The following is a 24,347-nucleotide window of genomic DNA, read 5'->3' on the forward strand; positions in this document are numbered from 1 at the left end:
TTGGGGTGCTGATTCCAAATCTTGCATCAGTTTTTGTCTATCACATCAGGTTTTTTAGATATCAAATATTGCATTTTCAATAAAAACTGCAGAAGAAAAATATTAAATAAATGTGGATATCTACATAATATGATATTATAAACACACTATCCTAGTAATACAGCACCATATTTTAACACTAAAGCAGTCACTGACTCGCAACAACTTGCAATCATAAGTGACAGAGTTAATTTCGGGTAAAATCAATGAAAATGGGGTATGCCGATAGCATAACAAGTAAACCCGTAAAAACAAAGTTATTCACTATAAATACTTTATATGCGTGGCATCGGGGCGGCTAGAGTCATCTCGTCCTCTGGCTTGAGATGGCTGCCACCTATGGGTCAGATGATTGTCTGGCAGCATTAAACAATTGGTAATTAAATATTTCAAACATTTCCCCTAAACAGTGTAAAATTTTGGAATTTTTTTTCACGAAAATGCATTGTCACGCACAACGAATCTGTGTGCAAAATGGCAGCTCGATTGGATCACGGGAAGTGGGTTAAAAAACGACCGAAAGATTTGCACGGTCCTAAGCAAGCAAGCGAACTTAATATAAAGGATTTAAAAATTAGATATGATAGAACAAATCTGAGATCAGATTTGGAATCAGCACCCTGAAATTAGTCTAAAACAGCTGCAAAAGTCAAGGCCAGAAAAAAATGTTTTTTTTGTTGACCAGTGTGAGTACGACTGTTACGATTGAAAACAATGTATCATCTCAAATGCATACCAGTTCCATATGAACAAATCAACAATGTCACGTAATTCACTGAATATGTCATCTCAAAAATATCAGATTATTGCACACTGAACGTGCCACCTAAATGGAATATGCAGTGTTGGATTTATAATCGTAACATATTAAATTCAATCCACGGCATAACTGCATGCGATTTTCAGTAAATGTATTCGGGCCGAACCCCTTGTCGATCCACTTCTGGAAGGCCCCTCCCACACGAGTTCAGCTATGGGGGAATTGTTATGACACTTCACCTTGCTGGTCAGTGTTAATTGGTTGAGGGGACAGGAGGGGGCCAGGTCTTGTTCAGATAATGCTCTCCACTGATGTTAGCCATGGCCAGCAATGAAACTTAGGTCACCGTGGGGTTCAGAACGCAGTGTAATAACCAGAGTACCACCGCTCTCCCTCTCCCCACTGTGAATGTATTTATTGACTACTATATTTACCCCCTCATTAATAATCATGAACAGGTTATATCCTCATGGGACCTCCTTTGCCAGTACCAAAATATGAGAATAGGTTTTCCCCTTTTTTTCTGGAAACAAAACAGGTGTTAAGATGTTAAAACACCAAACTGAACCATTTTACAAAAAATCATGTCTGCATTAACCACAATACTTGTGGTCAGAATGCAAACAGAAAACATACTCTGATAATATATGCATTGTCTTTGAAACTGATTGGTCCACACCAGAGACAGCTTTCAAACGAGTAACTGGTGTGGTGTGTGAATATCGCCACTGGGGGGACAAAGGCGGCCGGGCGTGGTGCTGGCCACCCAAACCCCTCGTGTGCCGTGCCGGCCTTCATAGGTGCTCGCTAACAGCACTTGCCCCCTACAATCTCACAGGCTAAACGGGGGGTCTTTGTCTGTATCCTGTGTGTGGGGGGGGGGGGGGGCAGCGACTGCGTAGTGATTCGCGCGCTGCACTACGAACCCGGCAACCCGAGTTCGATTCCCGCTCACGGCCACCACCGGTGGCGATTATTTGAACCGGTCCTGGGCCTCCCCTAGGTCTACTCAGCCTCAAACGAGTAACTGGTGTGGTGTGTGAACATCGCCACGGTGGAGACAAAGGCATGGTGAATCCAAGTCCCGGGCGAAGTCGGGTAGAAAAGCTAGTCATCAATAAAACTGAACATTTTGGGCCAGTCTATATCCTTCTTTGCGAGGCCTGGTGACCACGCTATGATCACATCTTCGCCCCACCTGTTCACTCAGTTTCATCTCGTTCTGCTGGACAGATTCATATTCGGGAGTCATCGCAGTGCCTGCTAAGTGTTCCACTAGCCCTTTAATCCACCGAACCAAAATTGGTGCTGTACATGTGGGTGTTTAAGCTCGGATAAAATCTTTCAATTCATTGTCTTTTTAATGTCCGTGTCAAAGTGCCAATGCAGATTCTCACCAAAGTCATCGTATTCTCCCAAAGTAAGGGTGTAGCTGTAGTCACAGTATTCTTCAGCACTGTATAATAAGAACATACCAGACAACCATTCATATGAAAAAAAAATGTCAAAACATTCAAAGTACAGGTGGTCCTCGGACATATGTCAGGTTATGTTCCTAGAAAAGGTGCCACAAGTTGAAACGATGTATGTCAAGAACTGTTTTCCCAGAGAAACAATTATATTGTTTATATTTGAAGAAAGTTAGATTTTTTTTTATACGAATACATATCGCATGTTGAATCGACTACCAATCATATATAGAATACAATATTATTACGAAAAGTTATTACCTTGATTCCTCGTAATCCTGGCTTATTTGGACTGAATACAGTCATGGCCTTTCTGCCATGCTCTTTTCAACACCACGAATTCACTGACCTTTCATTTCATCAGCCATTTTTAAGAATTAAATGAATAAAAAATGCGTTTCCATCAGCTAATAATGCAGAAGGTTTAGCACCGGAAGGCGAAGTCGGGAGGTAGATCGACTGGGTGACATCCTTCCCCCACACCTCCGATTAGCACGGTTGGCTATGTATGGTGCGAAAGATGTTTAATATACATATGCAATGAGCGACTTCCGACACACGTCGAGTAGAAGGCTTTTTATTTATTAAGAGCACACAGGGCGATACACTTCGTAACGCGGCTACACCTAGGCTGTCCAAACACGCAGCCCATCTCTGTCCTGCGCTACACTGGCTGGTTGACGAGTGTAGCGGCGGCGACAAAGCTGGTCTCGCGGAAGAACAGCCACGTGGTCGAAGACGAAGAGATGATGACGGCAGCGACGCAACCAGGACCCAGACCCCACACTAACAGCCTCAAAACTCTGGTTCTGTGCTCCTTATACGTATCTGCCTGGCATGGCCAAGCTCGACCTCTGGCCACGCCCCTTTCTAGAACCTACGAGACCCTTCGGGATGGTTCCCGGAGCTTCTCGACTGACACTGCCCTTAACCTTTACCCTAGATATGCCCTTTCATAATAAAGCATTATGTAATGCAGCTATAACTGTAATTACCCTTACAGACTGGCAGGTGTCACCCTGTCATTACACATACATGCGTACGTATGTTTGTTTGTCTGCAGAACCGGCGCCTGAGTCGGCGTCATTGCTGTAAGTGCGAGTCCAACCGCTGTGATTAACAACGCGGCTGTGGCGAATGACCACCTGCCGAGAGTGTGGATCGACGTAAGTCGAACCGACTTAAGTCGAGGAACTGCCTGTATTGCTTAAGCATCAATCTTCAGTCGTGTGGCAGAAATACAATCCGCTATACAATAATCCACAAGTTTGCTGTAAATTTGGGGATTATTGGCGGTTCGCGACTGCTTCTGTAATACATAGCACACCTTGACGGATTGAAAGAGTATCGCGGACCGCAAAACGGCAATCCGTGGCAGTGGCAGAGGGGCTAACGCAAAGCTGCAATTTTTATATCTTAGCTTTGCATCTGCACAGACTAGGTGTGCTATTCTGGCAAATCGCCTGATGATGCTGGATGTAATTACCAGCGAAACGTCGTACTCAAATTGTAAATGTTGTGGGTTTACTCTGCAACACACCGGTGAGCTGAAGTAGTAACGAATTGGCGTTTTGTTTAATTGACAAATCCCTTACTAATTTGGTGTGTCGGGTGCTGGAGGGTTACGACACATTTATACTAATGCGATCTAACCCAAAAACCATTATTATGCATAATGTTGGTTTCGAAAGTCTACGTGTTAAACTAGGAGTGCTAATGTGACATGTTTTGTAGGTTTTGAGACTTGGATATCAAGTGTAAAAATGTTTTACAAATATTTTCACTTTATGAAAAAATTGCCTAATTGGGTCTTAGAAACACCCATAACCTTATAATCCACCAATTTACTGCAGATTAATTTAACCTCAAGTCACGTAGTTGCACTTCTCCTTAGTCCGCACATTATTTGTTGATTAATGGAGTCGCGCACAGCTTTTCCTTCCGTAATCCATGCCACACTGCATTCATGCAACATTTTTTGCAGATGATAGACCCTCCCCCAAATAATCCCATATCAACACGAATGTACTGTATATGATTATACAATGTACTGTATAATCATATAAAGTACATTGTGTATATGTTTTTACTTTTCTAAAACATAATTCTGCAGATATTTTAGGACTGGTTCATCATTTTATTCACAGCACAGGTTTCACTTTAATATACATGTATTCTAGTTGTATGATCATGTTATACCAATAATAATCATATATTTTTGATATCACACCTTTTCAACCCAGAGCCCTTCATTATAAAATGCGGTAAACAGTGGTATGACACTTCCAGTAAACTGCATTTTCACCTTACACACAAGAGTAAAGTACATTTATTCCCATACCTGTTAGTCTGGGAGGTACTGCCGGCACCATAGTCCTCTTCGTATCCATTCTCATACACATCTTCATAAGCCTAAGTAGATTAAGTCACATGTAAGTAAGTAGAAGATTATATTTTTATGCTGTATATGAAAAAAAAAAGTTAAAGTTAATTTGCAGTGAAATGAAATTAGTGAGGCGTGAGAAGTGGTTAATGAGGAGTGTGGGCGACACGCTCGGTGGGGGTGATGCACGAAGGTCGCAATGAACCCTGCCGCGAGGTGCCACACGCACGCCCACATGGCATCTCATCTGCCAATGAGATGGTGACTCGAGTCGATTTCATTCGCAATTTTAGCAAGGGAGATGTGCAGCCCTGTAATTGCCTACTCACACCGCTGCTTGCGGAAGGAAATCCAGCGAAGGGAGCTCTGGAGAACCTATTCCACGCTGCTCATACGTCTTGGAAGAGCTTAGTGTACCCACACCTTACCCCACCATACATGATCTACCGATCGACTCATTTCCATTTTAATATATACATTATAATAATACCTCCCAGTATAAACCTTGGCTTGGACACACAATGGTCTATTTTTTTTACATTATGTTGCATCCATGGAGTAACACTAAAACGAAAACCAGAGGGAAGAGCCGGCTTCCAACCATTTTATTTTTCGGGATACAATCTGAGCCAATGATTTTTTTTGGCTCGAAATGAAAACTCCTCAAACAAGGGATGTGGTTACAGGTTTCAGAGCAGTCTTGCAAAAAAATATATATCTAAATAAATACTGCACTTTGCAGTTCAAATTGTAAACTAAGGTGTAAAAAAATTGCTACGACTTCTATAAGCCAATAACATGGGGCTGCAGTCGCTTGGTGAAATGTCTCATATATTGCACGGTCTGTTCTGGATGACCACAGTCGCACACTACTGGGTAGTTTTTAAGTTTTAATTTGTATATAATGTATCCGCATCTGCCATGATTTGTGTGTATGTGCTTTAGGGTGGACCATGAGCCCTCGTAGAAGATCAAACCCAGGGATCTTCTGTGTTGGGTCTTTCACAAGGTGTTTGTTTGTGAACTCCATTCAGCTCTTCAAGCTTCATCGGGGTTGAACTTGCATTGCTGAAGCTTAAGCGTATGGGTCCAAAAGGGCTTGCATGACTTCAAGCGATGAAGAGGGATATTGTTAAGGTCCTGATTAATGGAAAGACGACTGTTTCCCTCGATTTGCAAGATCGAGGGAAATAGCAGCTGCATCCAGGCCAGGATCCCACTTGTTCTTCAGGGATCACTGACTTGACGAGGGGGCCGATTCTCCAGAGCATGATAATGATTATGCCCTCCAGGAGTTTATAGGTCGTGCACAGGAGTGATATTGGCCTATAGCTTTTCGGGTCTCTCAGTTGGCTTACCCGGTTTAGGTACGGCAATGACCATCATCTTCCACCATGCTTTTTGGATGCATCCAGTTTTCATGTTTTTGGTGTACAGTTTTTCCAGTCATTGCAGTGCCCTAGGGTCTAAAATGATAGAATAATTCTGCAGAGGTATCATCTCTGCCGGCAACCTTGCATTTCTTCATTGCAGCCAAACCCTCTCTCAATTCCTCTGTGCTGATGGCGGTGGGGTTTGTGAGGAAATTGAGGCCAATGTCTGGGGTAATTGGCGATGGATCTCTCGCTTGATGTTTTTGTCGAGCGGTATTCTCCACTAGTTTGGAGGCTATAGAGTTGGGCAGGACTCTTGCGGCCCAGTATTCTGTTGGATTAGCAGCACCCAAATGTCGTAGTAGGGCCCTGGCACAAGGGCTGGAGTGTGTGAAGTCCAGCCTTCAACACACTCAATCCACCGCTGATGTCTGGCTAAAGACTCTCGCAGGACCTTTCTGTTGTCACCTTCTCACCAAGCTGCTTGGCGATGGTCTTGTAGCCCATTCCAGCCTTGTGTAGGTCTACAATCTTGTCCCTGACATCCTTGGAGAGCTCTTTGGTCTTGGCCATGGTGGAGAGTTTGGAATCTGATTGATTGATTACTTCTGTGAACATGTACCTTTTATACAGGTAACAAGCTGAGATTAGGAGCACTCCCTTTAAGAATGTGCTACTAATCTCAGCTCGTTACCTGTATAAAAGACACCTGGGAGCCAGAAATCTTTCTAATTGACAGGGGGTCAAATACTTATTTCCCTCATTAAAATGCAAATCAATTTATAACATTTTTGACACGCGTTTTTCTGGATTGTGTTGTTATTCTGCCTCTCATTGTTCAAATAAACCTACCATTAAAATGATAGACTGATCATTTCTTTGTCAGTGGGCAAACGTACAAAATCAGCAGGGAATCAAATACTTTTTCCCTCACTGTATATAGCAAACTGTGCTAATCGGAGGTCCGGGGGAACGACAACAAACTAATCGGAGGTGCGGGGGTAGGACAACAAACTAAACACAAAAAGCAGTTTTAAAGAAATGGCTCTTCAATCCAGATTACATCATATGCGAGAATACAGCAGTGAAAAATAAAAAGATTACGTATTATACTTCAGAATGGACTATAGTGACATGGAATGAACTGGGGAATATGCTTAATTTTGAGCCAATGCCTTGTGCACGATGAAGCAGTGCCTTCGTATGTTCACAGATTATTGTCAGTGAATAGAAGGCTATCTTAATAATTGTATCATTTTGTACATATTATTTCATGACTTATAGTAATAGATCAGTGAAAATCGTGTCCTACAATTAAAGCCACTTTGTTGCAAGCACATATAGTACTTGCCATGTTGTTAGAATTACAGGAAAAACTACTGAAAAATACACGCCAAATTACTATGCGTATAATACCCTCCTTTCGGTAAGCGACATGGCAAGCATATATAACTATATGTGTAATTCCTTCACAATATTAATAATGTTATGTATAAAGCGCCTTTCATTGAGGGCCTCAGATTGCTGTACAATACGCAGCAGACACAACATGGCAAATAACTCACGATAAAATAAACGGTAAAATAATTAAATAAATGTTCCTAAGCCATTCGCTCAATTATCTAAAAGTTTAATAAACGGAAGTGGACAGATGACATTTAAGACGAGCTTTCAAAATGTCTATAGACCCAAGATATCCTGATGATATCCTGATGTCTTGTGGGAGGGTATTCTAGAGTCTCGGGGCTGCTGCATGGCACACAGCTCGGTCACCCATAGACCAAAGCCTCAACCTAGCAACACACATGGGTGCAGTTTGTCTCTAAGGTAGGCTGGGGCAAGGTGGTTATATACTTTATATATTTTATATATTTAGTTTGAGTGATTTGGTTACATTTCCTATACTTTGCATGCATATTGTGTTTTCGTATTGCTTGTTGTGGTAACTTCCTGATCTGCCCCTACTGGACATTCATGAAAAAGAGCTTCAGAGCTCATTGGATTCCTCCAGGATAAATACAGATTCTGGTTCTGGTTCAGAGCTGTGTAGGTTAGCAAAATTATTCTAAACTGAATCCGACGTGAAACTGGAAACCAGGGCAGGCAGGCCAACATGGGCATGATATGATCTGAATAAGGTTTTTCTAGATCCTGCACAAAGTTAATAACATTCTCACTACACATTTTCAAGAGCACTGATATGAATATGGAATTGGGTATTATAAAAAGGTACTCAAGAGCTCCAACAATTCTAAAATGCGCTATCAAACCACTGTGCATCTTAACACTACTGTGTATTTCAAAGTTATTCATAATTTCTTAAGTGCAACTGACATCCTGGAGGTATGTTCACATACACAAGTGTTGGTCTGCTGTTGCACGTGTGGTTCTTTCCGAGCTCTACAGCATTGATACTGAATGAAATTATTTTTACAGGGTACGATTTCAAACAACTGGTTATCTAATCACCAGTACTACCGAGACGGACTGTGAAGCTGACTCACACACAGCATTCAGACGGGGCTTCCGGGTAGCTGCACGGTATATGATCCCACATTGGGCCACTATATAGTGCAATTAATTTTATGATAGATTTTTTTGTAGAAATACAAAACATTACTGAAGCTTTGCAAGCTTATTGGAATAATTTGGCCTGAGGCATTTCATTTTCGTTATATATGCATGAGGTCTTAAAGAAAATCACTTAATCCACCAGAGCACATTTTTAAAATCCAGCAGAGCATTCTCATAGAAAAGGGATTATATTACAGTCTTTTGAAAATTGTATTTATGGAGTTATTCATATTTTAGAATTATATACGTATCAGGCCATTCCTTGATTTTACCGACATCTCTTGCAAATTAACAGTAGCTCATTTTCATTTACATCTGCAAAGTAACCGTAACAACTTTCATTCGAAAAAATAGTTAACATTTCAACATAATTACATCTGAAAGTGGTGACAGAATCCATATATATAAAAACAAACAGCCGGGGTGGTATAAACTAATTAAAATGTGTTGCAGCCATATAGACTTTCATTGAAGTGAGAGTCTGCATAGACTATAAACAAAAAGTTTCGTCTTCAAACGTGTCAAGACATGTAGATGGCTCGTATTTCCCCAGTGTTATGAGCTTATCTTGCAATTAGAAATACATTTTCGTGGTACTTATTTGCAGAGGTGGGACAAAGTCATTGTTATGCAAGTCCAAGTCGAGTCGCAAGTCATCAAATTCATGACTCGAGTCTGACTCGAGTCCAAGTCACATGACTCGAGTCCACATCTCATAGGTGGGACAAAGTCATTGTTATGCAAGTCCAAGTCGAGTCGCAAGTCATCAAATTCATGACTCGAGTCTGACTCGAGTCCAAGTCACATGACTCGAGTCCACACCTCATAGGTGGGACAAAGTCATTGTTATGCAAGTCCAAGTCGAGTCGCAAGTCATCAAATTCATGACTCGAGTCTGACTCGAGTCCAAGTCACATGACTCGAGTCCACACCTCTGCTTATTTGTATCCAGTACACAACAAAGACACTGACCACCATGTAGTGATATTGAATGACAAATACCACCGTTCGTGAGTACCTACTGAGACTGACATGGTACAAGGACATGGGGGGGTGGTGTGCCCAACACTGCACTTTCGCTTCCGTGGTCTCCCCAGTGCTGATGTTCATGCACAACGGCGAGTACTTGTTAAAAATCTGACAGCGGGTTGAGACATTGTCGCTCGTCAAGGATGCGCGAGGCAGGGAATCAAACCGAGGTTGCCGGGATCGTACCCACCGATGTCCCCTCTGACATGTGCACGCTCCGATGCAATCTCATGTTCCCAAAATAAAATATCTCATGTCAACAAAATTAGGAGTCAAACTGGGAGCGGTATTTAAAATAAGTCACACTTCGCCTCCAAACATGTTTTTTGGTCCCAAAATTGTTGACACCAAAACACAACCTGACTACCCTCTTATCACCTTTGCAGCTGTGAACAGAAGCAATGTAAGAAATGCGTTTCACGTTTCTTCACTTGCCGCAGTGAATGATATCATACACAGCACATATGTAGTGCCGTATGGTTTTACTTTTATTTAAAACTTAAAAATACATTCCTTTCAGATTGTATTGCCAATTTATTTTCTGAGTTGTAATATCAGAGTTGTGTCCCGAGACGTGGAAACGTCATTCTGGACTTTCCCCGGTCAATGGAACATCACGTCGTGTCAGGGAATGTGGCCCTGCAAGATGACACCAGAGAAGTAATTCTGCGGTCATTGCAATAGGTGTCCCTGACTACGACACTGGATAGAGGGTGCTCTTTCACCGTCTTCAAAGCTGACTCCCCACACGTGTCCTAATTCAATTCAATTCATAACCACAAGCTGCGATCGACCAAATCAAGTGAATATAATTAACTGACTTTTTTGTGTGCAGTTATTGGTGACTGAGTTGAGACCATCGGCTTGATTCTTTAGAAAAATACCTTCCAAATCATAATAGTGGTTCGTTTTTTGTGCCTACGTACAACATGAAAGTGGTAATGAGCAGCCGAAGGATATTTACCAACTCACACTCCCACTCACACGCATTCATGTGTGTTTGTGTGCCGTCAAAAGTTGGCAGTGTCTTCTTAGTTCAACGAGCATTAGAGGCGTACATTCTAAATTGCTAAAGCAGATAGTTGTTCCACAGGACACCAACTACAGTATTGATTTGGCCTAAAATTGGTGTATATTTTATTGACTCAGCAGGGATGCTGAGCTGAGTCAACCCAACAGGGATTTGAACTGTTAGCATTGTGAACGTGATAAGGGTGCCCTGCCACACTTCCACTCGGTGTTATACATGTTCAGTGGATACCCTAGCGAGCACCTTGTTTAAGCTGGAATATCAATAAGCACATTTTTAACGTATTGTACTTGTGTAGGGGCATAGTGTAGTAGCATAGCGCTGGCTGCTGGCAGGAAAGCGGATCTGCGGCGTACGGCAGCCCTGACGTCAGCAGGCCAGGATATACACCAGAGGGGGATCTAGGGGAAAGGCACAGAAGGGGCACTCCAAGAACCGCGTGTAGGTTCCAGAAAGGGGGCTTGGCTGGGGGCGGAGCGAAGCCATGCTGATAGTATAAGATGGGCCCCTGTAAGGGGCCCTCGAGGCTGTTGTTGGAATGGGATCCCCGTCATGCTGCTGAAGTCTTCGTCACCGATCTATTCGTCGTCCTCACCATTCTTCTCATCGTCTTCACCATTCTTCTTGTCATCGTCTCCATCTTTACCCTCTAGGGGTGCCACCAGTCAGGCAGCCTACCAACTGAGTAGCGTCGCCGACAATAGATGGACTAATTATTAAGAGTGTTAACCCCGATTGCTAATAAAGAAGTGCCTCCAAGACTTATCGTCTCCGAGTTAGTCACTACACTTGTGCCAATATTACAGCACAGAGGCTATGATGAAGGTGCTATTGTGCACAGATAGGTATAGCCTGTCAGTAGGCGGTCGATGTTATTACGTGGTTTTATCCACTTAAGTAATTCACGAGTTATTATTTTTTATTTGGCAAAGTTGGACCGTGACGCTGGCACACATAACCTACACTATTTTTTTCAAATAACATCATGTGATCTTGAACATCCACTGTGAAGCAGACTACACAGATTTTTGTTTAACACATCCATAGAATAACCAGGGCAGCTGCAGGGCTCGTACCTCTGCAAAAACGTGACTTGCCACACAACACCGCCTTTTCTCACTTTCCTTCCAGTACTAACTCTGACTCCCTGCTGCACTAGGTATTCATTTAGACTGCAATAATGTAGGAAAGGCCTAGACCAGGCACCAATTGCCGGTGGTGATTTGAACACCAAAATATCTAAAACTGGGTGACCAGGATCATAGAGTGAAAGGTCTTAATCACTGTGCCTTCTACTTTGCAGTGCATGTGAATTCAGGAGGTAGCAAATCCACTCTCTGCCACATTAAATTTTTCGTAGTATACACTCTGGCAAATAAACACGACAGAAAACATCAAAACCTCCGGCATACTTGCCCAGTCGATGTGTAACTTATAATGGCCGGCACAAGCTGTGCATTACTCTGTGCATTTACCAGAAGGCTCATGTCTTTCCACGCTCCATGACTAACTTCACCTCAACCACCCGATGTGATGGCAAGGCTTTGCCTCATGTGCCACCCTGAGGATTATGGTGCACGTATGTAATGCACAAACTTGGAGACATGGCCATAATCAGACTCTTGAGAGTGTGTGGCCAGTAAACTCCATCTAGATGGCACAAGCTTCATCAGGCGACAGTAATTACAACTAGCTTAATCAGGTGACAGCTGTCGCCTGATGAAGCTAGGTGTAATTGCTGGCAAAACGCCGTACTCAGTTTGCAAATGTTGTGGCTTGGCTCACCAACACACCGGTGTGCTGTACTAGTGACGAATTGGTATGTTCTGTTTACGTGACAACCCTTACGAGTTGGCTGTGTCGGGTGGTGGTGGGTTTTAACGCCACATTAATATATTTACACGATCTAACCCAAAATCTCTATTATGGATGATTGAGGCATCGTTCAATGATTGGGGTATTTCATTTCTAGGTAAACATTTCGTAAATAGGTACACTAATTGTGTTGCATCTTCCGGATGCTGCTGCTTTGATTATTTACGGTTATGTCACCTGGTCCAGGAGCTTTCCCTTTTTGTCACACAGTTTAAGCAGTGTTTATTGTTTCACATGAAACCTCTGGCACTTTCTCATCATCATCTAAAAAAATGGGTTGATTCTTGGTAGTGGGAGAAATAAATCCTGTCTGTCACCTACAACGCGGTAGTTGCGTTCCTGTAAAATACCGCGTTATGGAAACATCGCGCTATGATATATAATAATGGGTAAAGCACAGTCCGCGATAACACGTGAGATGTGTATGCAGGCTGAACAAAGACTGAGGCATGTGGGTAGTATCTATAAGCATCCAACAGCATCCCGCCTCATGTGGCGCTACACTGAGGCAGCTGTACAACTGCTTATTCCTACCCGCACGATGTAGTTCCATTCACTCAATCGCGTTATGTATAAAATATGCGTTCCCCAATACATTCATGGCGTTCTATCCAATTCGCGTTATGCAAACAACAACACACAGCGTTACAGGAGAACAAACAGACTGTGTAAGGTTTCCTAGCGGGAGCCATGAACGAGCAATGGCATCAAAAGGAGTCCAAGGATCGTAAGCACTCACGTAGTCCTCCTCGTAGGCCTCCTCAGCCAGCGGGGGCGGCAGCGGAGGAGGTGGCGGCGGAGGCGGCGGTGCCGCTCGATACGCGGCCACTGGCCGCATTCTTTGAGGTGCCGGGACTCCCATGCCGGCAGGGAGAGGGGGTGCCAGTGCCCGGGCCAGGGCGAGGCCCCGCGGGGCGGCCATTCTCCGGGGAACCGCTGAATGTAGCCCGCGGCTGCTTTGAAAAGAAACGATCGGAGAAATGAGACGCGGAGAACAAAAAAACACTTGCGCAGCGATGAGTGTTCCCTTGCGCACTATGGTGGAGCCCATCAAACCACTGAAAATGGACAACAGGAAAATGCTATTAATAACAGTTCGACATCCATCAATGTGCAAATTGTATTAGTCTGAGTTATTTAATGTTTATTTTCTAGTTTTTTTTTTTACAGCCGTCTGTCAGTCCAAGCTGAATGACGGCCTCCAAACACCCACAGACCGATTTGGTCAGGGGGATTGTGTAACCGCATTTTTCCCACATGAGTCTGTGTTGTGGGCTGGTAAATATGGAGGCACAAGAGTGTTTCAGTCATCACTCGCCATTGCTGTTAACCACAGCTGGACTTGGTGACATTTTTCATACTCGTCAAATTCTCAAATGAAGCCCTCCATGAAGGCTCTTTACAGTACAGTGCACGTGCCACCATGCCACAGCTGCAACCCTTTTCATTTGCTTACTCTATAAGACTTTAATAAGCTGCTTGCATTTATTATGTTTCCTCAGCAAAACATTACTATCCCTAGACTCCTGGATGATAATATATTTTTAAAAATGTCAATGAAAAAAAGTTAATGTAGTGGGATTACTCTCCAACAGACCGGTGTGCTGATAAATCCCTACTAATTGGCTGTATCGGGTGGTGGTAGGTTTAGCGACACATTTATATTTACACGATCTATCACCAAAAACCTCTATTACGGAAGAAAAATATAACTTGTCATACAGCAGATCACTGTTGTAGAAGCCAGTGTGGAAAGACTTGGTATTATTACCTGGCTAGGGCAGAACTTAACCGACTATGAATGTTACGTCTGTGTCCCTGCAGTATGTAATCTTGCCGATAAAATCCTGAAGACCCTGCTCTATATCCCAGCCCCCTGCCCTTCACCGCGAGACGCTTCAACACGCTTCTGAACACATTCGTCCTTGCTGTAAGTGTCAGAGTTGCAGTTGGCTTTAAAAGCTTTCCACAAAAGCCCAATTGCATTCTAATTGTAACACTACCTCTGTAAATTCAGCAAGTCAAATAGGCGCCAGTGAAATACACAGACCACTTTCTTCTTCCGGGGGTAACGTGTGAGTTTATCCCCATGTATGTTCACCTAATTACTGGCCTGAAAGAGCAGGATTAAGTATTTGAAGAAATGAAAAGTTGGCGGCGTGGATATTCATAAGGAAACATTTGTGTAAATACAATTACGTAACATGGCACAAAGAGGCAGGCTTCCTGCTTTAGGTATTCTAAAATAATATTCAACCAGAAACAGATCTGAAATCATATGAATCGGCCACTTTGTCAAATACATAAATGAAAATCTACTGTACATTGGGGTTAGTGACTGCATTACCCACATTTATGTATGTTCACATTTAAATATCGCGATACTGATTCTGAGTAGAATAAACTATAGAGTATTTCCCCTGCATGGATATTATACATAATCCGAAATAATTTTCATTTTTATGAAAAAAAAAATTTTGACTGTTGATGTGAAAGTTTGACGTCCACTTCCCTTGCCGTTTTTTACATTTCAAATTAGTTGAATGTTGTAGTTAAAACTCCTTAATCTTACACCGCACTCTTACCTGGGAACACTGAGTTAGCAAAATTCAAATGGATCATGGGCTTTAGAATTATTTCATTTTAAACTTGCAAGTTGAACTCTTCCCATGATATATTGACTCAATGTTATTTTTTTATATGTAAATATGTATATATATATCCACATATATGAACAATTAATCGATGGAGAGAGAACGAAATGCATATTGCCAATTATGTAGCGCATTGACAATTCGATTTGGAGCACGTGTAATAATACAAGCACAGACCACGAATAAGCAAAACTAGACTGGCGTTGGTGTACGGTGAAAATATTTGCTTCTCATGATCCCCCCTGTGCATTTGTGGAAGGTGACCTTTCACAACGTGGATGCGCTGTAGCACTGCCCACCGTGTGAGCATCAGCCAAAGTGCAAAAATTGGAAATGGGAGCCCGATGTGCAGCCTAAGCCCACCGTGCAGTACGATACAAGATCAAGCCCAGAAAACAGGACTTCCTCACCTTCAGCGTCTGCAAGGTTGAGGACTCGTCTCAAAAAGGGCAGCCTTCCTGGCAACTACCATTAAGACTGGGCTACATGCAACGTGAAATGAAACGCAGCATTGCCGCATCGACCTGCAGCGTCGCTTCCGCAGTGGCTAAGCAGACTCGGGCCTGGTTAACACTTGGACGGGTAGTTACCAGGTAAAAGGCAGTGATATTGGACACAGACCGTTCAGTAGGGTATGTAGTCCCTTTTAGCTAGCGATCAACTCACGTTCCAGTATGGTGCCCGGGTGGTATCGTGCTCTATTGAGGTGCCAATTTTCAGAATGTTAAATTTAAGTCCGGTCAAATTACTTGTGCCATAAGATCTCTGACTTGGTAACATTTTTCATTCTTCACCAATTCTCAAATAAAGCCCTTCATCGAGTCTGGCTGTTTACATCCAAGTGTCCTGTCTGAAAACCTAAAAATACCATAATGTAAGTAACAATTTGAAATTTCCAATTTGAAGAGCCTCGCTGAATCTCCTAACATGTATTACGAGCCTCTTGCTTGGCCTGGAAGTCCAATTCCTTTAAAAAAATCTGTGCGTGTGTAAGAGAAACCACAAATTCCTAGACGAAGTCCACACCTACAAGAGAAAAAACAATGAAGCTGCACAGAAACATACTCACTGTCCTTCCCTGGTAGGTTTGTTATTGCCCAGCATGTGAATGCGTTGCACACATAATCGCACCACTTCATCTTGGCATGAGACCATGGATTCAATCGTTACGTGATCCACTAACAACTACCTCCAGGACGCCGGATTGAGAGCGTGCCTCAACCGCACCCCATTTTGATTTATGTAAAATATTAATGGCAGTGACGGCAGTGATTTTAGATCTGGTGGGTGGCGCAGTCAACGTACTCAATTTAACAATGTCGACGTGTAGCAATTGTTATTTTGTCACAATGCTGCATGGCATACACGTGCAGTAACAAGGTGACACAGATGCATTGGGTGAAATCAAAAAGTAGGCAAACCGAAATTAATCAATTAACTAATGAACTATATCCTAGCATTACTGGCATAGCTAATTGCACAGTAAATGTGTTTGGTAGGCATTGCCTTCCTATGCATTTACATTCACAGTGAGCACATGTGTGCAATTGTGGTTATCACTTTCATGCATCAGTGTGCAATTTGCTAAGGGCCTATCTACTGTGCTCCTATATCTCAGCATTCTATGCAATGGCATGTAAAACGGACAGCCAATCTCGCTAGGTCGCAGGTCACCGTCTTTCCACGGGGTTGAGACGAATGTCATCAATTACAAAAGAACCCCGTCCCACAGACACTGCTAAGAATGACCTCGCCTAAGCTAAAAGGTCCCACCTGTTTCCAGGTCTTCATTTGCCAAAGAGACAATGGCTTCTCCCCTCCGGTTGTCTGAATGCACAGCTGCATTAATTGAATGCATAGCGGCATAGTCTGCTTAGGTTAATGCAGTTTTACTACTGTATTTCCAATTTAACACCATCAAGAGTGTTAATTGTATTGTATATCATTGACTAATAACGTACCTGCAAATGAAACATACATATGCACATATACATTTATATATGCAATGTAACGGCAGTATGAAGAGTATTAATAAGTGCATGCTTTGTTTGACGACACCGCCTGAGGATTCAATGTGTCCCAGTTGTCTCCATTCACACACCATTGATACGAGAGAAAAAAAAATGGGCATGACACACACTTGCTGCTGGAGAGAAACGGAAGAAGGTAAGTGGGAAAAGCCAGTGGAGAGGAGGTAAGTGAAGCCTGGGATTTCGGGCAGCACTGCCCTAGCATCTGTGATGTCAACCGTGGAAGCTCAATTGTCCGTGCACGGTCGGTACCTGGCAAGGGCATGCTGCAGCGATGGGAGCGGACGGATGGGGGGCAGAGGCACTGGAGCAGGATGGCCCCTGGCGTGGCCGCCTCTCCCGTGGACCCCAAGCCCGACCTCAGCATCGTCCTCTCCTTTGAGGAAGCTGAGTTCACGGAGCTGTTGCTGTCTGATCTCGTCATTGTAGTCCTGTGGAGGCCACGAAGACAGCATTGTAAATTTTGTACCGTATTTATATAGATCATTGAAATATATATTTAAATATTTAATACATCGGCCAATAGTCATATGTGTATTACCATTATACATGTATTATTGATATATATATTATTATGTATTGATATATATATAATTATCACAGCGGCCAGTAAAAAACACTATTGAAGCTGTAATGGGTCAAGCATAAATGCATTGAATTGAGCAAGGCGAAACGAGCTTGGGAAAAAAGATGAGGGAAATAAATTCCAAAATCGAGCAGACTATTGTTTATAAAAAATTGTACGATTGTATAACGATTTAATATACAGGTAATGTTGGCATCCATTTAATCAAGTAACTAAATTAGAATGTGGCCACTTTATATTTACACAAAATAATTTCGTAGTTCAGTGCTCTAATATACACACAACACTTTGTTTTTGCAGTGTCAGCCATTTCCTCAGAGTGGGAAAAATACATTATCAGGGAATTTAATTTATGCTTAAAAAGAGAAATGCTGCCTGGTTAGCTATACTGTACAGCCATTAGTTTTTTTTTCAAAACTGCATATACACAATTATATCAAGTTTTGTTCCTTTATGTTTTCATAATTTCACGTAGTTTATTAAGTTATTATTCATTTCAAAATAATGTTCGATAGTGGAATGTGGTCCATTGTTGCTTTTAACTTAAAAAAATGCAGTGTAGCAGCATTGATGAGCGATTAAAGACTGCGCAAAGCCGAGCGGGCTAAATCTCAAGACAGCCTTCAGGCATGTCAGTCTTTAACATGATGTGCAGCATCAGTCATCAGCCTGACTTGTTAACCTCACTCTTGTTTTGCGGTCTGCACGCACTTAAAAAATATATAATTATTTATTAATGTGGAAATATATCACCGAGTAGCACAGCTGATCTTTTTGTGATGTTTAGGCAACACCTTGGTCGTTAATCATTTTGTTCTTTTGGGAATTTGGAGCACCCAAAATAAATCCTACGCATAAGGTGGACAACACTGAAACCTTCGCAAGTTTGTCAGAAAACACACGGTCTTTGCTATGAGTGTGTCACTGTATGTGGGTGATGCAGGGATCATCTCTATGCGATGTACCAACCCTGCCTCATTTACCAGATACATCACAACGTAATCAAGGCTGATGGCAGTGATGCCATCACCCTTCAGCACAGCCACCTTCCATCTGTTAAATTTCACAGCTGTCACACAGTTGACACCTGGCCTGAAATTTTCGTGCACTTCACACCACTTTTCTACTTGTCAGTGACGGGTTTGCGGCTTATTACGGCCTGGTCCCACTGCAAGGGGATTAATGCCACCCCGCCTTGAGTGGCGGGTGAGCGGGCAGTGTGAGCACGGCCAAGGCACAGGTGGGGGGCGGAGGAGTGGGTGCTGTGAGTGCCTGCAGTGGTATGCGTGTGTATTGACTTGACAAGCTTCTTTTGAGATGGCACTTTATTGAAGACACATTCACTTGACATCAGTTGGAGATACCACTGCAATAGCCCCGAGTGTCCCGCGCATCTCCCTTATATTCCAACCGAGTCCACGCCCCCCTTCTCGAATATTCTCGCTGACTCTGGACGCTCGCTCTACCGGCAGACTCTACCGTCCTCTTCCGTCACTTGACCACACTCCCTTATCTTACATTCCCGTAGCCACCAGTCCCTTCGCATTCACAACTGATACCCCTGTCATTACCTCCCATGGCCACTAGTGCATTCGTACTGTAGGCTGACTTCCCTATCATTACCTCCCATGGCCACTAGTCCCCTCACACAGCATGCAAGTTCTATTGTCATTACATCACCCCCCCCCCCCCCCCCTTCTTAAAAATATAGCCATCCCAGCTAATATCAAGACTTAAAAAAAAGACAAAAAATGCAACAATTAGGGCAGAATGGCAACCCACAGCTGCATGGAAATAACCTGTCACTCGACCACAGAAACCAACAACAACACAACATGACGACTGAGTGGTGCAAGTCGCCCCACGCGAACAACAGCAACCGCACCAGGGTACACACACAAAAAACAGTTGGCCTTGGGAGTTGCCAGTCCACCTCGTGGCTTGGAGAGACGCAATCGCAGCTGCTAAGCTCTTGACCGGGCCCCTGACGCCAGTCCATCGCACGTGGCGGAGTCCTGTGGACCTCTGAGAATCAGAGGGTCGCATTTTGTGGGCGGCACAACACATCTCCCGGGTTGCACAACCATCCCGGACGACTACCCTGGCATGTCGGACACACCAGACATTGGCCGCTCTGGACATGGATATGAGATGTCTGGGCGGGGATGGACGTATGGTTTGAGATGCGATGGTGGACAAACCAATGTTGACGCCCCACCTATACTTGCATGCACCAAAACCGATTCACTTCCACAATCTCGACCGGTCCCCACTATAGTTGTGCTACTTAGGTGATATCTGCAGCGGCACATACGAGAAACGCAGCTATGCTTTGTCACCGACACTCGCCCGGACGCAATCTGCCACGGCACGGTTATGTCCCGCATTTATTTTTTCGAAGCCGCACCCAGTTAAACGGTATGGGGGGGCCCGTGCTCCCGCTCGCACATCAGAGACGGAAACAAATATAAACTAGCACTCAACAACGCGCCCAACAAATCGTCCACACGCTTACTAGGCATGCACCAGCCACCACCTGTTCACATGTTCCTTCTCCACCAGACTCATCCGATATTAGTTCTGGCAAACAGGGCTGTGTCTCCCGTATCAATATGGTGCAGCAATAGAGAAGTACGACCGATGTCGCACTTGCTCTTACTGAAAACATCTGAAATTACAGCAACAATGACTTCAATTCGCCGCGTTGTGCTTTAGGCAAATCATGATTGTCGCTACAAGTGCTTCCGCCCACGTTTCATCTGACCCAACTCTCTCCCCCATCGTTTCCGCGATATCTGTCGCCACTGCCCCGCAACACGCGGACTCTCACCTCCATCGCTTCCATGATATCTATCGCCACCGCCTCGCAACATGCGTGCTCACGTAGGCCAATACGGTAAGCCGCTGGGACCACAGCTGTCCTTCCACCCACATTCAACACTTGCAGGAATGGCTCTTGGCCCGCTCTTAGGATCGTCTGTGCACCCGCCAGTGTAAGCTCACGGGCCACACTGTTGGACGGCGTCAGGAGAACTGCCATATCTGGGTCGGCCGAATGCAACAGCCTGCGGTACCGCTAGGGAACCAACATCTGTTTGTCCGGAGGGATCTCTACCGACCCCATCAACAAGGCCTGAATCGCGACGTAGCACCCGCCTCCCTTCCAATAGGATCCCAAAAAAATAACTGCTGCCCCGACAACATCTCTTTACACATCTGATCCGTCAATTTCCGAGGGCATTCAATTCAAAAAGTCGGTGTCCCACAAGCATGGGATACCCCACATTTATGAAATCACAACAGGACCTGTCACCGCAATTTCCCCAATTCTTCGAAACCCGTCACTCACCCGCGACCGACACAACCGACATAACCGACACAACTGAAACAACCGATGAAGGATGCAAGGTGATAATGGGGCCTGGGAGACACACCTGCCTAGATGTGTGAGGTGACGTTTCGGGCCAGGTGTCTGTGGTGTCGCGACTTGTCTGCCGCCGTTATGGAGTGGCCGCCGGTGGGAAGACAGATGCCGATGACGCCGCTGTCCAGGCGTCGCTCTGACATCCCGGCGTGATGTGCCCCGGCCGACCGCACCTGAAGCAGGCCATGGCAGGCCCTCGCTGTGGAGCAGTCACCTCCCCCCTTGGTCCCCAACCTTGAGGCCATAGCAAAGTCTCCCCCTGGCGTCGAGCCCACCCGTGTACCTCCGCCGTCACCTCCTCCCCCAACTCCAGACCCTCCTCCATTGGCGTCCCTGCACTCCTTGTTGACCTGACTGTCGAGGCCTTACCCGACATCAGATCACCCGACCATGCCACCACACAAGGCCACCGGTTCATCCCCTCATGCCTCTCACCGCTTTTGCTGCACTAACTCCGTGTATTCGATGGGGGATCGAACATGGCCGCCATTTCACCGTACACCTTTTGTAGCATAGCCCTTCGGTCCTCCGGCACAGCTCGGAACACTGCAAGGATGTCGTTGTCAAGGGCGGTAGGTAGGGCTCTCAGTGCTTCCTCTTCCGACCATCCGTTGGCTTGATACGCTGCCTCAAACCTTCTGGTGAAGGTGGCCCAGTCGCCTTCCGCTGCTACGAATTATTTTACAGGCGTCATCCGCCGCAGCTGGTCAGTCGCTCTTTCCCGTGCCGCCAGAGCTGCAGTCACCTCGGCCGCCATTTTGCCAAAGCACGAAATGGCGGCCATCGGTTGAGTGGTTTCCACCGTGGGGACTCCAAACGTGCTCTCCGCCACTCCTATTATCGCAGTCGCGATAAGCTGCATGGTAAGCTGTCGGCCAGCCCCCTCTCTCCTCATTACCGCCGCCCGTCCCTCTTCACCGGAAGGGTTGTTCACCGGGTCCCCGCCACCCGGTGCTTGTTGCAGGGGGTCTCCTCTCCGTCCGAAGTCGTCGTCAGTGAGTTCTCCTTGCAACCATGCCGCGGCATGATGACACCCCACTTCTGACACCAGTTGTAAAGACGACTTGACACATTTCTCTTGAGATGGCACTTTATTGAAGACATGTTCACTTAGCATCAGGTGGAGATCCCACTGCAACAGCCCGAGTCTCCCACACATCTCCCTGCACCTCGTGCGCCTTTTGGCGTCATCTGGTCCAACACCATGTGAGACTAGGCTCTAAGGAAAGCTGTCTGGGGTGTGGACCAATCAACTTCAAGGACAGTGCATACATTATCAGAGTTGTTTTTTGTTTGCATTATGACTGCAGGTAAAGTGGTCTATGCAAACATGACTCCTTGTAAAAAAAAAGTGTCAGTTTTGTTTGCCAGATAAAAGGGTAAAAAAAACAATTATCAATTCCTTATTTTGCATATAAAAATTTAATATTCCCTTTGATCTATAATTTCAATGAAATTATACACAGCAAACCAGCGTGTTTGAGGAGTGCGATATTAATGGCCGTATCTTGCACACAAAATATAATTTAATCACGTTTTTTTCCATGCAATTATATTCCAATTGTGTTATCAGAGTCACGAGACAAAAAATTATCATATTCAAAACCAGAGCACCACTCCATGTTACAGAGGATCAAAAACATATTCATCAACAACAACATATAATAGGCAACATTATGGGCAATGGCCCATCTGCATAGCAGACAGATTTATCTTTATTTAGGTCATTTATATTTACAAATATGTTGAGATTTGTATTAATGAATTATGCTTATGCAAAAAAAAACGTGTTAACTATGTTAGGAAATGGCTTTTATAAGGAAAAGCTACAAAACTGCTGCTGACATCGTATTGGATCGCCAATTATCTACACGAGGGACATTGTTACTGTTTTGTTCATAACAATCAAACCGAAAATAGTTTTAGTCATCAGAGCTGGAAAAAAAACAAATTTAATTGAAACTCACTTTAATTTGATGGCTTCTTTGTGCATTTATATGCGACACATTGTGTACTTGAAAACCTGGATTAATCATAGGTGGCTGCCCACACTCGAACCACATATCTCAGCTGTGCCGGCTCAGTACTAACACAAAGTATCAGCCCTCATCGGACAACCCAGCCATCTCAATTTCACACACGTTATTTTATTTCTTGAAAAAGAATAATATCCATTTTAAAAACAAACATTTTAGGGTTATTCTACGCTTCTAAATTGAAATCCAGAATTCCTGAATAAATAACTTTGTGTCAAATTTATTTTGGCACTCTTTTTGTAAATTGCATTATCTCATGTTTTCACAAGACGTTAAAATATTCTCACTTAAAAATTAAGCCAACGCTGTGTTGTGTGTGACACTTACCGGAACAAGATATTTTTTAACTTCATCGAGAGCGTGACCCATTCGTCTGTAGGCTTGTGACGGTGGTGCAAACACCTCAATTAGTACGTGCAGATCCTCATTCAAATGCACATACTTGGCTTCGCCGCTTTTTCGCAGATCTTCCTCCTACAGGGTGCAATATTTAAATTCATTATCAAAAGAAACAAAACCACGTTCCGTGTTAGCTTTTTCACTGCATAAAGCACAAAGCAAAAATTAGGTTGGTGTTGCAAACAATAATTTTAATTGAAAACATTTTTGCACACAGTTTAGTGAGTGCGTAAAAAATGGGAGAAAAATGGGAGAAGAAATGTAAATCGCTATTGAAAATAAACCCTTAATGAGGTGGCTGGGTTTCCTAGGGTACTATTGTAACCATGCTGTGATACTCTGTATGAGCCTCAGTGTAAGCCTCAGGGCAAACTAAGTAACATGGCAGCCATGTAAAACCGCTTTAAGCGTTTCTCCTCATATTCTTAAGAATTATTGACGATTTTCCTCAGTGATATAATTTGATTATTGGTGTTTTCACAAAATCATTTAATATTCCATGGTTTATTTTGGGGCAACTCGTGTTGGCTGGCCCATGACTTCCGAGTATACTAACTGAGAATACATGTGTAGTGACATCATGGATGTCACTGTGTAATGCCGGCCATAGAGAGGCACGGCGTGGGATGTATTGACATCGCGGGCACCACGTATATGTGGGTGTAGTACTGGCCCTAGAGGGGCTC

At 43.9% G+C, this 24,347-nt stretch overlaps 1 protein-coding gene across 7 annotated transcripts in view; it reads right to left on the reverse strand.

Annotated features, from left to right (window-relative positions):
- The window catches only part of LOC144935851 (KH domain-containing, RNA-binding, signal transduction-associated protein 2-like), a 55,399-nt gene that overhangs the window by 8,507 nt on the left and 22,545 nt on the right, over positions 1-24,347 (reverse strand). For 6 of the 7 annotated variants that reach the window (XR_013637362.1, XR_013637361.1, XM_078862663.1 and 3 more), the window contains exons 4-8: positions 23,590-23,736; positions 17,469-17,647; positions 13,272-13,488; positions 4,610-4,680; positions 2,197-2,255 (exon numbers count right to left, since the gene is read on the reverse strand). Coding sequence is in view for 5 of the 7 variants with exons in the window: in XM_078862663.1 (XP_078718789.1) it covers positions 2,197-2,255; positions 4,610-4,680; positions 13,272-13,488; positions 17,469-17,647; positions 23,590-23,736 (673 nt within the window). In the remaining 2 variants the exon portion in view is untranslated. The remainder of the gene's footprint in view (positions 1-2,196; positions 2,256-4,609; positions 4,681-13,271; positions 13,489-17,468; positions 17,648-23,589; positions 23,737-24,347) is intronic. The other variant, XM_078862664.1, reaches the window with a different exon arrangement.

Source organism: Lampetra fluviatilis, chromosome 14 (genome assembly GCF_964198595.1).
Source record: "Lampetra fluviatilis chromosome 14, kcLamFluv1.1, whole genome shotgun sequence".
In the NCBI taxonomy this organism is placed as follows: Eukaryota; Metazoa; Chordata; class Hyperoartia; order Petromyzontiformes; family Petromyzontidae; genus Lampetra; species Lampetra fluviatilis.